We start from the raw sequence: 15,332 nt of genomic DNA, 5'->3' as shown, positions 1-15,332 counted from the left end.
TTAATAAGCTGGAAAATGTGCCCCTAAAGCCCTCTGAACATTAACATTAATGGCTTCAAGACGAGAAAGAACGCACAAAACAACAAAAAAAGCGAAAACGAAAGCAAAAACACATCAAGAGGGACAGATAGAGAGAGAGAGGGAGAGAGAGATACAGCGAGAATGAGAAAGAAGAAGAAAAATCTAAAGCACAACAAAAGGTCAAAATGAGCGGAAAAATAGCCAGCAGCAAAAGAGATACAGATACAGGGCAAAAGGCAACGGTAACCGTAACGGCAAAAGCAAAGTCAAAGGCGTGGCAAGGACACTCATTAAATGTGCATTTAATTGAAACAAATTTATTTTAGCCAACAAATTGCAGCCAAAACGATTAACAGCAAGCTCAACCCTGTCAAATAAAATGGAAACAATAACAAAATGTCTTGGACCAACATTCCAAAGTTGGCTAGCTGGCTAGCTGAGCTGGGATGGCAGGATGGTAGTCCGGTAGTCATTCTGGCTCTTGGCATTCTTCAAAAAATAATTAAAATCATATTGACAAACGGGCAAATGTTATTGCCATCTGTCATATAAATTGCCTACAGGTTAAGCTTCATTTTCGTCTTGGTCTTCTTCAGTTTATGAGCACATAAATTTCATTTCTGGATCATCTCATTTTCGCTTTTCCTTCATTAATTGCTGACCAAAGCACTGAGACCATGTGTGGGTGTTTGTGTGTGTCTGTGCGTGTGGGCCTTGTGATCGTAAAAATTTCATACCACGTTAAAAAGCATCTGTGTGGGATGATGACTGGCCAACTGGGCCAAAGCAAAACCAAACCAAATCCAGCTGCTGGCGGCGGAATTGTTAAAGGCATTAACCCATCGTTGACCCGTCAACAACAACGCAACAACACAGCTGTAATAATAAAAACAATACCAAAACCAGTTAATGCCAAGCTAAGCAACGAATTCGTAATACCCTTAAACTAGAATCCCATCTACCATTTCTTCAAGAGACAAGATCAGCAGTCGACAAGTAGAAAACAAATTGAATAAAAAACTTTTTTATTTTTTATTTATGTAACTACATCAATTTGGTTGAGTTAAACCAGAGACTGATGTAATAACTCTGCTACAAATACGAAAAATAGCGTATGCACCCCATAAGGGGGGGCAGGGGTTTTTTCATATCGCTTAAGCATTTCCTTCCGTTTCGACTGATTTGTTCATTTTTGCCGTTTCCGGTTGCCGTTTAGCTGACTGCCAATGGTGCTGATGGCTTTACTGGCTGTTCCCCTTTCCGTTTTGTTTTTGTTACTGTCCATTAGACAAGCGACCAATGGAACGACCAACGACTCCCTGCTGCCTGACACTTTGGTTGTTTTGTTTTTTGTTTACAGTTTGCTTTTGCTTTTGCTTCTATTTTATTTTTTTTTGTTATGTTTTGTGTGTGTTTCAGGTTTGGTTTTTGTGCTTCTCCATCGTTCTCATCATCATCACCATCATCATCATCATCAGCATGCTTATCCTGCTGTGTTTGGCTATTCGGCATGGCAACAATTTAAATTTAATGTCTTTTAAAGATCAGGAAATTAACTTTAATGATTTCCTCTAATTGGCACTTGGTGTAAAATGCTTGTCGGCCATGATTCGAGTAACACAAAAAGGAAAACAATTTTAATACGCTTTCAACACAGTTTCGCTCTAAGGGCCTTAAGCAGCTCTGGCTCTCACACTTCCTCTCTCTCTCTCGTCTTTGGCTTGGGCTTCCTGCTTTTGGTTTTTGCTGTTGCAATTATGCAGCCCATTTAAGTAGGCAACACTTTTGTTTTCTATTGGATACTTTACACAAGGACTAACTGATTAATTAGCTGTAATAGCTATAAAGAGCAGAAGCAGAAGAAGTAAAAAAAATCAAAATTGTTGCACTTTTTGCACTTACCTGTTCATGTTGTTCTTCAACTTGCTTTTTACCCGTGTATTAAACCAATTAATTAAGCAATTAATTTCTTAACCCTTCAGCCATTTGTGAGCGAAAGTTTCAACAGATTGTATTGCATTTAATATAAGTATTAACAAGTGGTCGATCAACTAAACTGCACCTTTTCTTACAATCGACTGCTCTAATTAGTCCTTCCATCTAGTCACAAACCACTTTTTAAATCAGATTAAGTGAGCAACAGCTCAAAAGTTCCCTAGCCATGTGAGTGTGTTAGTGTGTGAGTGTGTGTGTGTTGGTTCATTCGAGTATTTGCTAAATAATTGACAATGCTTCAAAGCGAATGCAATAGGGTTTGAGGGGCGGGACCACTTTCCACTTTTAGTGGATGTTAGCCAATGTGCCAAGTGACAGTTGTCCAACAATATTGAGAGCCATGTGAAACGCATGTTGAATGCATTTTAATGGACGAACGGGGAAAATGCTAAGCCCTTGCACAAAGTGTGCAGTTTCCGTTTCCCCTCCAATTTCCTCACGCTTCCCTTTTATGATAACTTCGTTTTTGCACCCTTTCGCCCCATCACCCTATCACCACCACCACCACCACACAGTAGTTTTTCGCAGTTTTCATTTCGTTTGGTTCGGTTGCCAAGCAGAGAAAGATAAGCCCCTTGCTGTTGCAACGAATAGTTTTTAGGACGAGGATGGCCGATAGCGTGGGTCATAAAGGAAAATGTTGCCCATGGCAAAAATGCGTTGCGTTTATTGTAAACTATAAAAGTGCTAAAAATTTCAACAAAAGATGCAACAATGCAAAGAAGAATAAGTACTTGCAAAAATAATAACCAGTCAAAATCAACAAATGCAACTTAACTTTTATTTATTATTTATGTAAGTATTTGAACAAAAATGGAATTTAGCTTATAAAAGACTTTGATCTTGAGGTGCCCATCAGTTGTGGCTCTTTTTCGTTCTGTGTTATGGAGTGAGAAAAGACAAACTTGTGAGTCCTTTAAGGAAAACAAAATATTCACTTTATCCCTGTCCCTCTGTTCTGTTGAAAAACATTTGAAACTTCAAAAATGTTGTTAATTGAGATTTAACTGGGGAAATCCAAATAGACATCTCTCTCTCTCTTTCTCTTCTCGACTTTTGTTTACTTGGTTGTTGGTTGTGCAATAAATTGATATTAATTGGGGGAAGATTGGTTAGCAAAGGAATACATATCATCTTTCGTTTTTTTTTTTTTTTTTTGAAGTTTCCTTCTCGTAATTAAATGCATAAGAAGATTATTAAAGCCACGCTGTGTGGCCAAAGGAGGAATGAAAGATGGCAAATGACATTAACAGCTCAACAGCTCAGCTTAAACAACTGACCAAGGCCAGGATAAGGGATGCCAGGTTGTATGTGAAATTAAGGAGGGTTGGCCATCAAATAATATTCTTTGTGCTTAGCAGATTTATTTACATTTAAGTAAGCATTTCTTTTTTTGTCTTTGTTTTGCATATAAATAGATATGTATGTATGTATGTACATATGAATATGAATTATCTAGGTAGTAGTTGCCATGGCCAGCCATGCTGATGGAAAGGGCCAAAAACATGGAGCTGCTCATTAGGCATCCATTCTAATTACAATTTGCTCATACATTTTAATCATCATAATGATAATTGTCTCATCGTTAGTTGGTTTATTTAGTTTTGTGTCCTTTCCCCTCATTTCATTTCACTTTTTTCTTATTTGTGTTGTCGTTTTGGTTATTTTTTGGTTTTTCTTCTTCCGCATTCTCTCTCTCTCTCGCTCTCTCTCTCTCTCTCTCTCTCTGTCTCTTTTTGTATTTTGTTAATATTTGATCGTCTTTGATGTGCCTGGGTCCTAATTGGATTGCATCTTTATTAATTAGCTTTTGTTGGGGCCATACTGAAATTCTGCCCGACTAGCAATTGGATACGACTTATGGCCAAGAGAGACAGAGAGATAGAGAGGCGAAATCTGTCTGAAGTGAAGCGACTGACAACTGACAACTGAAGACTGAATACTGAGGAATCAGGTTGAGCTCGAACAGACTATATGCAAATCAAGTTTGGATAAATAACTCAAGGCAAATAGCGTTACAGAGTACAGGAAAAATATGTAATTAAAATATGCTGGCAAAAGCAAACAACAACAACAACAATGATTCCAAAAGAAAAGCTAAAGAAAAGCACGCAAAACAAATTGATAAATATGCAAATTTAATAGACTTGCAAGCAATTTGCATAAATCTTCTCAGACAAAGACAAACCAGAGCAAAAAAAAAAAAAAAAAAATCCCAAAAATATTACAAAAATAATACGAAAATAAATAAATATCTAAATTGTAGATTTTTGAAAAGGCCAAAACGATAAAAGCCAAATAAACAAGCAAACACAAAAAAAAAAAAAAAAAAGACAAAACTAAGAAAATGTTTATAGTCGAAAGAGTAAGGACTTCACTGAATATCCTTTTAGATTCACGAGGTTGATGTTGTATGTTAGTCACATTTTGAAACTCGTTGATGCCATTTTCATTATGCTTTTCTGGATAGATACCATTCTTTATTCTCATACCAAAATGAACTTGGAAACGTGTCGCCAATTTCTTTCATCTACCAACCAAAAGAAATTCATTTCAACCACATGATGTTGATGTTGTTATCACTTGATAATCTCAGCAAACGGTTTAGGCCATTGTTATCGATCAATTTGAGGATATGTGTCGATTTGAAGTATTTGATTTTGCACAAAATTCAATGATTTCGAAGGATTGCCATGGTGAGATGATGTACAGTATATCATTGACATCCGTTGTATGTATTTTGAATGTTTCTCTGATTCACAATCAATTTCATTTTCACTCACACACGCGTAAAATCGTTGGATTAAGTAAGAAAACCAAATTTTAATGTGTTTCATGAATTGACAAACGAGATATTCTTGTGTACAAGAATATCTTTCATTTCCAATTTCTCTAACAAGCCCCCCACACCTGATCCCCCCCTCTTTCTAGTGGCCTATCATCTTGAATCTGGTGTTTATCCAAGTTATTCATCCTCTTGGATAGGCTTTATCTGTGCGTATTTATTAACATTATTTGTACACGACTGCTTTTCGCATAAAAAATGCGAATTGTTTATGCACGAGATGAGATGAATGACAGAGAACGAGGGAAAGGAACGAAATTAGAATGAATTGCCTCTGCATCCAACGGTATTCAACTGCAGTCGACAACAATTTAAACAATTAATTTACCATAAGAATAGCAACAAAGATATTGGTGCCATTATCTTCTCCTTCAGCTGGCCACCAATTCGTCGCAACCACAAAGCGTAACTGTTGTTGAACAATAAAAAGGCCAAAGACTTTAGCATTTGCCCCATAGTAGAGCCCTCTGAAACGTCAGATTCAGTTGCTTGTTGTTGTTCCTCCTGCTGTTGTTGATGCTGTTGCTCCTGCGCCTGCTGCAGCTCTTTTTCCTCCTTTTGCCACATGTCATTAGCTTGCAATCGCTTGCCATAGATTAGAAGGTAGCGTGTTTTGAGTACACCTTCCTGCCATTCACAAATGGCAACACAGCGTAACATTGATCCACATAGAGATTGACCCCAGCCAGGACAAAGTTCAGCTGTTTTGCAAGCCAACTCCAGATCCGACAATAATTCATAGCGTTCCACCCGCGCCTGGCCAGAGATCAGGGAGTATAGTTGATCTATATGGCCATTGTAGAAACAACATGAATTGCCGTTCAACTGTGGATTGGCTGGCTCCACACAAAAAACGAACAGCGGCCGATCAGAAGGACTCTGACCAATTTGCTCCCATAGCAATTCCCGATCATTCTCCAATTGCAATTGCCGCAAATGTGGCACACCACTCTCGATTAGCAGCCAATGGAGCAGGGCAATGTGTTGCCAGGTGTGTTGATGAAACCGAATTTCATTGTGCTGCAGCTCATAATGCACAGTCTTCATGTTCGGCATGCCAGCTGCTATAATACTAAGTGCATTGATCCCATTGTCCTCCAGGGCACCCATGTAGGATGGCGGATACGGCAGCACCATTGTGCTATAGCGATAGCTAAGCACAGCAGTAACAAATGTCATCCATTTCGCGTCGGCTCCCCTCAGATTATCGTTCAGATATTCACGCAACTGCTCCAGTTTGGTCAGCTGGCTAACACTCAATAAAGGACGACAGATCGATCTAACGACATGGCTACGGCGTGCATATCGGTTGGAATTTCCACGTAAAACAACGGCTGGATCCATGTCTCAAGAGCTACCAGTACAACAATTCTGAAAAAAAAAGAAGCAATCTGCAATCTGAAAAATTACTAGTGTACAAATTTTTAACAATTACTGGAAAATTTCAATACGCAATTGAAATATGGAAGGTTTGAATTTGACATGTAAAAGCGAAGGCCTACTTGATTTCGATATGTGTACTTAGTTGTTGTCATAAAGTATTCAACAAATAGTTTTAAATCATTCTGCAATCTTTAGGCAAGTTGGAAATTTGTTGCATATACATACATACATATCCTTATGTATATATGTAAATCGTAGAGGCCAATTCTCAGCGGTCTTGTAGGCGACTAGTTAATTTCGTATATGTTGGGCGTTCAATTACAAAAGTTTTTGTATGCCATGGCCAAGTTAATAACATTTATCGCTGCTCATAAAACTTATACGTATCCTTTGCTCCTTTCATATCCCCTATCATTCTATCCCACTTTATGTGTGTCTCTGTCCTTTTTTTTTTTTTTTTTTTTTTGTTCAGTCTGGGGAAAAAGTTTTTCTGCAACAAGTTTAACCTTTTTTCCGCATTACTGAGCGTTTGCCAGGCATTTCCGGCATTTCCCAACGCCCAGACCACATTGACTTATTCCCATACAAATTGAACAAACTTTATCTACAAGTATATATATATATTTCGTGTGTGTGTGTGTGTGTGTGTGTGCGGGGTGTTTGGGTGTGTGTTTCTATATATGGCCTGCAGCTTGTGGCTCTACTTTGCCTAATAGTTGAGCAATTCTTTTAAGTACTTTTGCGTTTTGCGCCGCTGGGCTCCCTGAAGTTCCTGTGTGTTTGTGACTTAACTAAAGTTCCCTCGCGTTGCCTTTAAGTGACTAGCCACACCCATGACCTGTGCCAGTTTTTTTTTTTCAAATACTTGAAAATTTTCACTTAAATTGGCATTTACACATTAAACATAAATGCTAATGTTGCCTCTCTCTCTCTTTAAGATGATGGCTTGCGGTAATTCAAGAAAGTGCTGCTACTTGCTGCTCCTTCCGCTCGTTTGTTGGCCATATCCTAGTGCGCGTGGCCTACCAAATTGGTGGTAAATGCGGTTAGCCAGTAGCCCATTATCGGACTCACTTGGTGTCCATAGCAGCTGGCTGCTGCCGTTCCCGTTCCCGTTTCTTCACTCATCTTTCTTAACCATATGGAGATTGTCAGGACTTGAAAACTTGATTACAATTGTACTCTTCACATAGACCTAGTAGGTAGGGGTAATGCCATGCCAACAAGGTCTACTTTGACAGAAACTGAAAACTTTTTATTATACTCACCGTAGTAGAGATGGTAACGCAATTCATAAGTTAAAGCCACATAAAATATTAAGTGGAGTTTAAAAGCTAAGGCAAGAAGATAGAATGAAGATTAAAAAGGCTATTCCAAACTAACTTACTTAGACTTTAAATCGAATTGGTATCAAAGGATAAAGAGTTTTCGTTGAAAATTATTAAATTATTGCATACTTTTTTGGTTTTGGTCATTTTTGGTCTGACCTAATTAGCTCTAAAGGACTAGATAAGTATCTCCTAGAAGAAAGAACCATTAACCATTAAAGGACATCTCAAGACTTTAAATATAAATTGTTTTTGCTGGTTATTGGGACGTCATCTGGTACCTAATTACTTTTGTCACAGAGAATATCAAAATGTGATGTCTGAATTTATTAGAAAATTTTAAGAAATTCCAAAAGAAGCCGCAGACAATGAGAAATTAGATATGCTTAGCTATAGATGAAGTTGTGTATGGTCATCTTATACCTGTGAGGTCCCTGTGCGTGTGTGTGTGTGTGTGTCTGTGTATTCTTTGTTGGTGTTGGTGTGCATGGAAGATACACTCACTATTTCATTTTTATCATCATTAGCATGGTCATGAAAATCCCTCAAAGCCTGCGGCAAAGGCAAAGAAAGGAGAAAGCAAAAACATCAAAAAAAAAAAAAAAAAGAGAAAAAAAAAAAAAGCGATGGAAAATGAAAAAGTTTACCTCTCAAACATCCCTCAAACTGCTGTGATTTCTTGTTTGATTTGGTTTTTACCTTCACTTTCTCGCTCTCTCTCTGTCTCTCTCACTTGGTTTCCTCTGTCCATAAAATGCGTCAAAAACAAACAGGGGACGCAAAAAAATCGAAATGTAATGAAATTTTCACCAAGTTTTCTACATCAGTTATGACTACATTCACCTTAAATCGATTGCAATGACAGATGCCAAAATATTAAAGGGGTAAAAAACGAAAAGAAACGGGGAAAAGAGAGGGGGAAAGAAGAGTTGTGGGTGCACCCAAACAAAATCTGGTTAAAGGTAAGGTCATAAATTCTGCCTGTGTGCAGTGAGCCATTTTATGTTAACAACTTTGTTGGCCCAAAGCGTTTTCCATCATTCCCCTGCATTCTGTCCCTACAGCTAACACATACATACATATACATATGTAGATACGTCTCTGCCGTGTGTCTTCTGTCATCATTATGTTTATCATTAACAACTCGTCAGCATAATGATGGTGATGATGATGATGATGATGACGATAATAATGATGATTATTTCTCAAGTGAGTGCCATATGTTATACGCACACACACATACACACACCGTCACAGACAGACTCCTCATCCGTTTGGTGGCAACAATAAGCACAAATCAGCAACCAGCAACATCAAAAAACAAAAACAAAAACAACTCACACGCACACCCAAAACACATCACCTCCCGAAGAAGGAGACGAGGAAAAAACAAATCAGTTTTTTATTCAACGTGGCCCATAAAAAAAAAGAAGAAGAAGAAAAAAAGCGCTCAAAAGAAGGCAAAAAAAGGCAAACACTCAGCCAGAACTTTATGAACCATAAAACAGTTGGCACGATGCAAAGGTATGCGATTATTTTAGGGTACCTTTTTTCACCTGTACTCGTGTCGTGTCCTCTTGTATGGGTCCTTGGCTCTTATCCCATTTTTTCGTTCTTTCTTTTTTGCATATGGGGCCATCCTTCATTCATTGCTCTTTAAAATGCCATCAGATTGCTGGCAAATATTTGAGCTATTTTTTTGGTTGTTGTTGTTTTATTTCTATTTTTTTTTCTCTCTCCATTTCTTTCGAATTTCAAGTTTTGAGTACCTAGTAAAAATGCCAGAAACTTGAAATTTTCTGGCTTCCCTTCTTAAAGTCATGAAAATTTTGTCGAGAATTGGCCAGCGAGTTGAAAATGAAAGTGCGAAATTTCATAATAAACGTCAAAAAATATACAAAAACAAGAATATTAAGTTCCAAAGTTGAAATGACATTTGGTAGGTATAGATATAGGTAGGCATATCTTCTATATTCAGTTAGTTTCTTGTGATGTAGGTAAAGGCTTTTGCCTGCTAACTTCATACATCGATTAAGTCCAATTGTACTTATATTTCTATAAGCCGATTATGGCCCCAGTTCTGGACCTTTTTCTATAGGAAGTTCGTTTGTGGCAAACTTTTGCAAAACAGACAAATGCCTAATCTGTTCGAAGCGATAATTGTTCCATGCCCATTTTCAATTCCATACGCCCTGTTCTCCATGAGAGCTGCTCATTTGAATACATTGCACACGCACACATACTCACACAGAGACACGCAGATGGATAAATGTGAAGAGGAGGTGTAGGAGCACAGCAAAGAGCACTGAAACACACTGGGACGCCATTGAAAAGAACATGCTATCAATTTTATTTTTATTTATTTTTTGGCCTCCAACTCTCATCTCACTTTGTTTGTCCTTAGCCTGGCTTGGGAGTGGGCATTCAGCTTGAGCTGAATGGCAATGGGGATGCGATGCCATGGTTCGGTTTGGGTAGGGCGTGGCTGGTTATGGGGATGGCTGAAGAGTGAAGCTCAGCATATTTTGTAGCTCGTAAAAGTTTTTGATATAAAATGTAAACACACAACTCACGCAACGTCGCAACTCGTCGACATTCTGGGCCGCATTTAAAGACAACAAGAGCGACACAAAAAACTGAAGCGAAAGGAAGCGATGCGAGGAAGTCGGTTAAAAGGCCAGCAAGAAAAATAAGGGAAGAAACGAAAAGAAACAAAAAAAAAAAAGCAACAACATAAGAGCAAGCAAAAGATAAATGGAAACTGCGATTTTGTTTTTTTGATTTTTTTTCGGTTTTTCTCAGTTTTACCCACAAAATTTCATGCCCAAATACCCATTACATAGAAGAGGCATATTAGGAGCCGAACAATTGATCTATAACTGATATATAAATAAAGTTAAGTCAAGTAGTTTGGCTATAGTTAGGTTAATAAAATTTCTTCTACCGTCGGGGTCATCACCTTAGAGATGGAACGAATTGATGTTAATGAGAATGTATCCATTTATTAGATACAGGATATCCGTATAGTCTATAACTCAAATTATTCTGTTCAGCTATGAACTTACACGCACTTTACACGTATTAATTAAAAGTTCAGGGTCCTGATCTTCATCCAGTTACTGAGCTATTTTTAGACTTTTATGCATAATTTGTTTACTCTTTGGTCCTGCTTCTCGGTCTCCGGAGTGAGTGTGTGTGTGTGTGTGTGTGTAGCTGACTTTGGGACCATGGGCCATTTATCAGGGATGCGAAGTTGTACCAAAAACATGCGGGCGGGCAATAGCCTAACGCTATAGCAGTAGCAGAAACAGGAGCAGAAGCAGGACAAGAAACAACAACCATGAACATAACGAACAAGAGGAGCATAAAGCTGTCTGCTGCCTGGTGCCTGCCTCCTTGTGGGTCAGGGAAATTGTGCGTAACTATAATTAATTTCATTTTAGACTTGTTAGCAAATAAACGAGCAAACGATGCGGTTCGGTGTTTCGACTTTTGTTTGGACTAGACTAGACCCAGGACACAGAGCACAAAACTGAACTGAAAATAGGGGACGACGATGACGAGCAACCGAAAGAAAATGAAGGAGAGCAAAAATCAGCACAGCGGGTAAACTTTCACTACCACTGCCACTTTCATTGGCTTTCACCAACTGCCATTGCTGTTGTTGCTGCTGCTGCTGTTGCTATCCCCACTATGAACTGTCAGCAAACACTAGTTTAGCCTTGTTTTGTTTTTACTTAGGTTTGCTGTGTGCTTACGGTTTTGCACTTGACTGCCAACTTAATATCCAGGCCATGCCCATTCCACTCCATACGCCGCCCTCCCTCCTTCCTGTAAACAAGTTTCAAACATTTCTGTCGCTTCTCTGGCAGAACTTAGAAACTGTTGCTCATGCTGTTGGAGGCCTCCGGCAATGGGGTTGGTCATGGGTCCGCCGACCCTTATCAAAAATTCATACATCATCTAGAAAAAAAAAAAAAAAAAAGGAGAAACAGCAGAGGGAAAAAAGAGAGGAAAAAAAATATTGATTCAATTTCGAAAGCTGAATCATTCGGCACGTCTAAAGATATTGAATAATTTCAAGTCAAGTTATGAGAGTTTAGTACAATTTTTTTCGCTTTCTTTTCTTTCTTTCTTTCTTGTCAATTTTGATAAAATGAAAACGAAAGTTTTTTATCGTCATTGCTGGGGAAAAAAGCAAATATATATACATATGTACATATATGTATGTATGTTCAAAGCTTTAAGTACTTAACTATTTTGGTCAACGTTGACTTGAAGAATTTAGGGGAAATTCTTAGATGCCTAGACGATAAGATAATTAACGGCTTGTTCGATTTGGTTCAATATAAAAATGTCGTTACATATTGCCCATCTCATCTGCCGTTCCATTGAAGTGCTCCCAATGTGAAGTGAAGTGAGGTCGTTGTGAAGTGTAAGGATGTATAAAATATGCATAACCCATTTTCGGATGGTTAGTTTTTGTCCATTTTTTGAATTATGCATGCAAAAGTGTTCACAAAGATGTTGCCAGGGTTGTCATTGTCAAGGAAATTAGATTTCCCTTCATGCGGGGGAGGGGATTGGTGGGGATGTTTACCTCAAACCCCATTTGGAACTCACGAGCAGTGACTAACAGGATGATAGAGAGATAAAGAGGACGTCGCGTAGCAGGAGAGCAAAGGACAAAATAAAAAGAACAAGCAAGCAAAAAGGGAAAAGGTTGTTTAGATAAAGAGAAGAAACTCGCGATTTTCGCCATGGATAAAATACTTCTGATACGATTTGCATAATAGCATCAGCCATCCAACTTAACTTGTTGGAAATAGCCAGCCAAGAAGTATGCTACAGATTTTGCAGTCTTTTATACCAAGCGGAAATTACACAAACACACACACACACACACACACGCACTAATGGTGATGATGATGCATATCCAATTCGCCTGCTTAATTATTTATTTATTCAAATCTATGGCTCACGAAAAAGATCAAAACCTTTTTTTATGTATGTATGTATGTCTCTGGTTTCTTGGAATCCTTTTAAGGGCGCCTAATATTGGGGGAGAAGCTTAAGGCCTAGTTGACTGGTGTAAAGTCACAAGAAGCAAGCTCTTAAAGAGAACCAAAAATTAAGTAAAAAGAACGCCGAAAAGTAGGCAACCAAATTGAAAGTTGGACGCGCAAATTACTTAATCCGACTTAAGTATTTCCGGAGGAGGAGTAATAGGCGCACACACACACACACACACGCGCACATCCTTATACACAGACAAGAAGGACATAAAAGACGGGGCGTAAATGCCGTCGCGTACTTTGTCCTCCTTTGATCTAATTTACCAAACATTTTCAGGTATTTTCAACTTTGAATGCCAAGCGAAACTCAGGACAACAACAATAAACAGCAAAACGACAAGACAGAAATATACACACACAAACAGACATAGCAAGTGAATGTGTGAGAAAGAGAGAGAGAGGGAGAGCAAAATGAAAAAAAAAAAAGAAAATGAAAATGTCAAATGAAAAAGACCCCAAGAGGCTTTACGCATTGCCTCAGCGTCTCCAGCTCTCTAAGCCTTGGCAGTTAATCAATGAATAGCCGCACCCAGCCATCCCTATGACCTAACCCCACCCCCACCCTTGCCATTCTCCACCCTGCCATCTCACTTGCCCAATTTCTTGCATTGCCATCTCCCTAACCCTCTGTCTGCTATCCCCTCTTACACCCAGCCATGGCAATTACATCAAAAGAAACTCTGTTTTCTCTCTTCCCCTCTCTCTCTCGCTCCTTTAGCAAGTAATTTTTTTAAGAGAAAGCGATAGCGAGAGAAGAGTGCGGTGGTGTTAGAGGAAACGCTCAAAAATTAACTAAATAGCAAAGAAATGAAATGGTTGGGAGGGGGGCAGGCAGGGGGGCAACGCTCACCTAGCCAGAACCACACGAAAAGTCACTTAAGCGAAAGCTGACGTGGGCAATGTCCTGATCCTTGTCACTATGCCACTTCTGGTGTCCGCTTTCATTTTATTTGAATTGCTTCTTTATTTTTGTTTCTCTTATTTTTTATTATTACGAATTGCATTTTCATCGCTCGGCTCAAGGAGAATCAAGTAAATGTCGCAGCATTTAACTTAAATTGCTTCATTTACTTAAGCAAAGTGGCATCTTTGTTGTTGTTTCTACTTCATCTTCTTCACCTTTAAATTTCGTTTCATTTTTTTACCTACACCTGAAGCGAATTCCCCATTGGCATATCCTTGACTTGGATTAGCTTCACTGAACTAAACCGATAAGATATCCAACTGAGTTAGTCCCAAAAAGTTGCAAGCTTTGTGGAGACCAAAGCAAACAAAAAATGTTTTCAATTTCATATACATTTTTTTAGAATTAAAAAGGACTTGTTTCTCTCAGTGTGCTAAGTGCACGGATACGACGCAGGTCGTCAAGTCTAGCCAAGTTGATGTCGTTTCTACTTTTGTTGCCATACTTTGCATTCATCTCACCCACTTCATCACTTAGTTCTTCTTCCTTCTCTTTTCTTCTTCAATTCTTCTCTCTTTTTTTTTTTTGACATCATCTGGCACTCTTTGTAATCGGTTGCCAATGGCCATCATCTTTCGTCCACTTCCTGCACTCGACTGACACTGGAAAGAAAAGAAAATGAAACAAAACGTTTGGCTCTTTTGAATATTTTTCACACCGACTGCGGCTTTACCCTCTGCAAAGAGTATGACTTTTATCCCACCCATTTTTGATCTGATGCGATCTATTCGTAAATCCAATTCGTATTTTATTTGTCTGGTAATGAATATGCATAAATTTTTGCTAAAGTGAATTTAAAATAGCCAAAAAAAAAAAAAAGAAATGGCCAGAAAATTGAGTTTGAAAATTGTTCATGGCATACGCAAATTGACAGCTGTCAATCAACTGGGTTGCAAATAATGTTCTTTGGCCAAGTTGATTGTGGGTGATTGGGGGGTTTCTGTTGCTGCTTGCCGTTACCTGACTGCACTTGAAATTGAGTAAGCAGATGTTGTTGCTGTTGTTGTTGCCGTCGTTCCCAGCAAATAAGCAGGCCACAAACTTTTTTTGTTCTTAACTTGAAAATCTACACGGCGTACCTTCAATCTCTCACACACACACACACAGACACACAAAACTTGCTCAAAACTCGCTCAAAAAGAAAAACAAAAAGCTAAGCAACAAGACACAAGGTCGAAGAACTTGGAACTGCTTGTGAAAAGTATTCCATTGACTGACTACTATAAAGATGTTTATATATATACATATATAGAGTATCTTGTTACCTCCCTCTACGTGGCCAAACAGTTTGCTCTTCTTCTAGCCGAACAGCCTGCCAACTTATACTTAAACTTTTCTTGAAGCCCGCTCAACGCACTTGACAACTTCCGGTTGTAGATGACTCCCACACAGACACACATGGGCCACAAGTTTGTGGATTTTCTGTCTGACTGTCAGTTAGTTATTACAGCCACCATCTTGCGGTCAAATAAACTTGATGATACAATTTTTATTGGCTTTGCAAAATATGAAACGACATTAAAAACGTTTTATATTTGTATATACTACTTAGGCGTTTATCTTAAAAGTTCATAAACTTTAGATTAAAGGAAGTTGACTTGACTCTGACAATTGACTACTCTATTCCCTAAAGACTCTGGATATGAAGTGTCATGTGAGTAAATCAAGGCCCAAACTGGTTGTGAATTATAACCAAAACTTTGTGCTTGTTCTTTTTTTAA

General features: G+C 38.5%; 2 protein-coding genes across 4 annotated transcripts in view; one reads left to right on the top strand and one right to left on the bottom strand.

Annotated features, from left to right (window-relative positions):
- Positions 1 to 15,332, top strand: part of rsh (radish) — a 96,072-nt gene that overhangs the window by 36,544 nt on the left and 44,196 nt on the right. The window lies entirely within an intron of this gene.
- On the bottom strand, positions 4,999 to 6,343 carry LOC137587052 (protein mono-ADP-ribosyltransferase Parp16-like). The gene is made up of 2 exons (XM_068303290.1): positions 6,297 to 6,343; positions 4,999 to 6,232 (listed from the first exon to the last, which is right to left on the bottom strand). The coding sequence occupies exon 2, from the start codon at positions 6,203 to 6,205 to the stop codon at positions 5,186 to 5,188; it is 1,020 nt and encodes a 339-aa protein (XP_068159391.1). The 5' UTR covers positions 6,206 to 6,232; positions 6,297 to 6,343; the 3' UTR covers positions 4,999 to 5,185.

This window comes from Drosophila tropicalis, unplaced genomic scaffold (assembly GCF_018151085.1).
Source record: "Drosophila tropicalis isolate 14030-0801.00 unplaced genomic scaffold, ASM1815108v1 contig_158, whole genome shotgun sequence".
NCBI lineage: Eukaryota > Metazoa > Arthropoda > Insecta > Diptera > Drosophilidae > Drosophila > Drosophila tropicalis.
Note: the sequence above shows the minus strand (reverse complement) of the source record. Positions and strands in the feature narration are given on the sequence as shown.

Excerpts from the sequence above, each read along its gene's own strand:
- LOC137587052 (XM_068303290.1), bottom strand. The coding sequence starts at position 6,205 with ATGGATCCAGCCGTTGTTTTACGTGGAAATTCCAACCGATATGCACGC.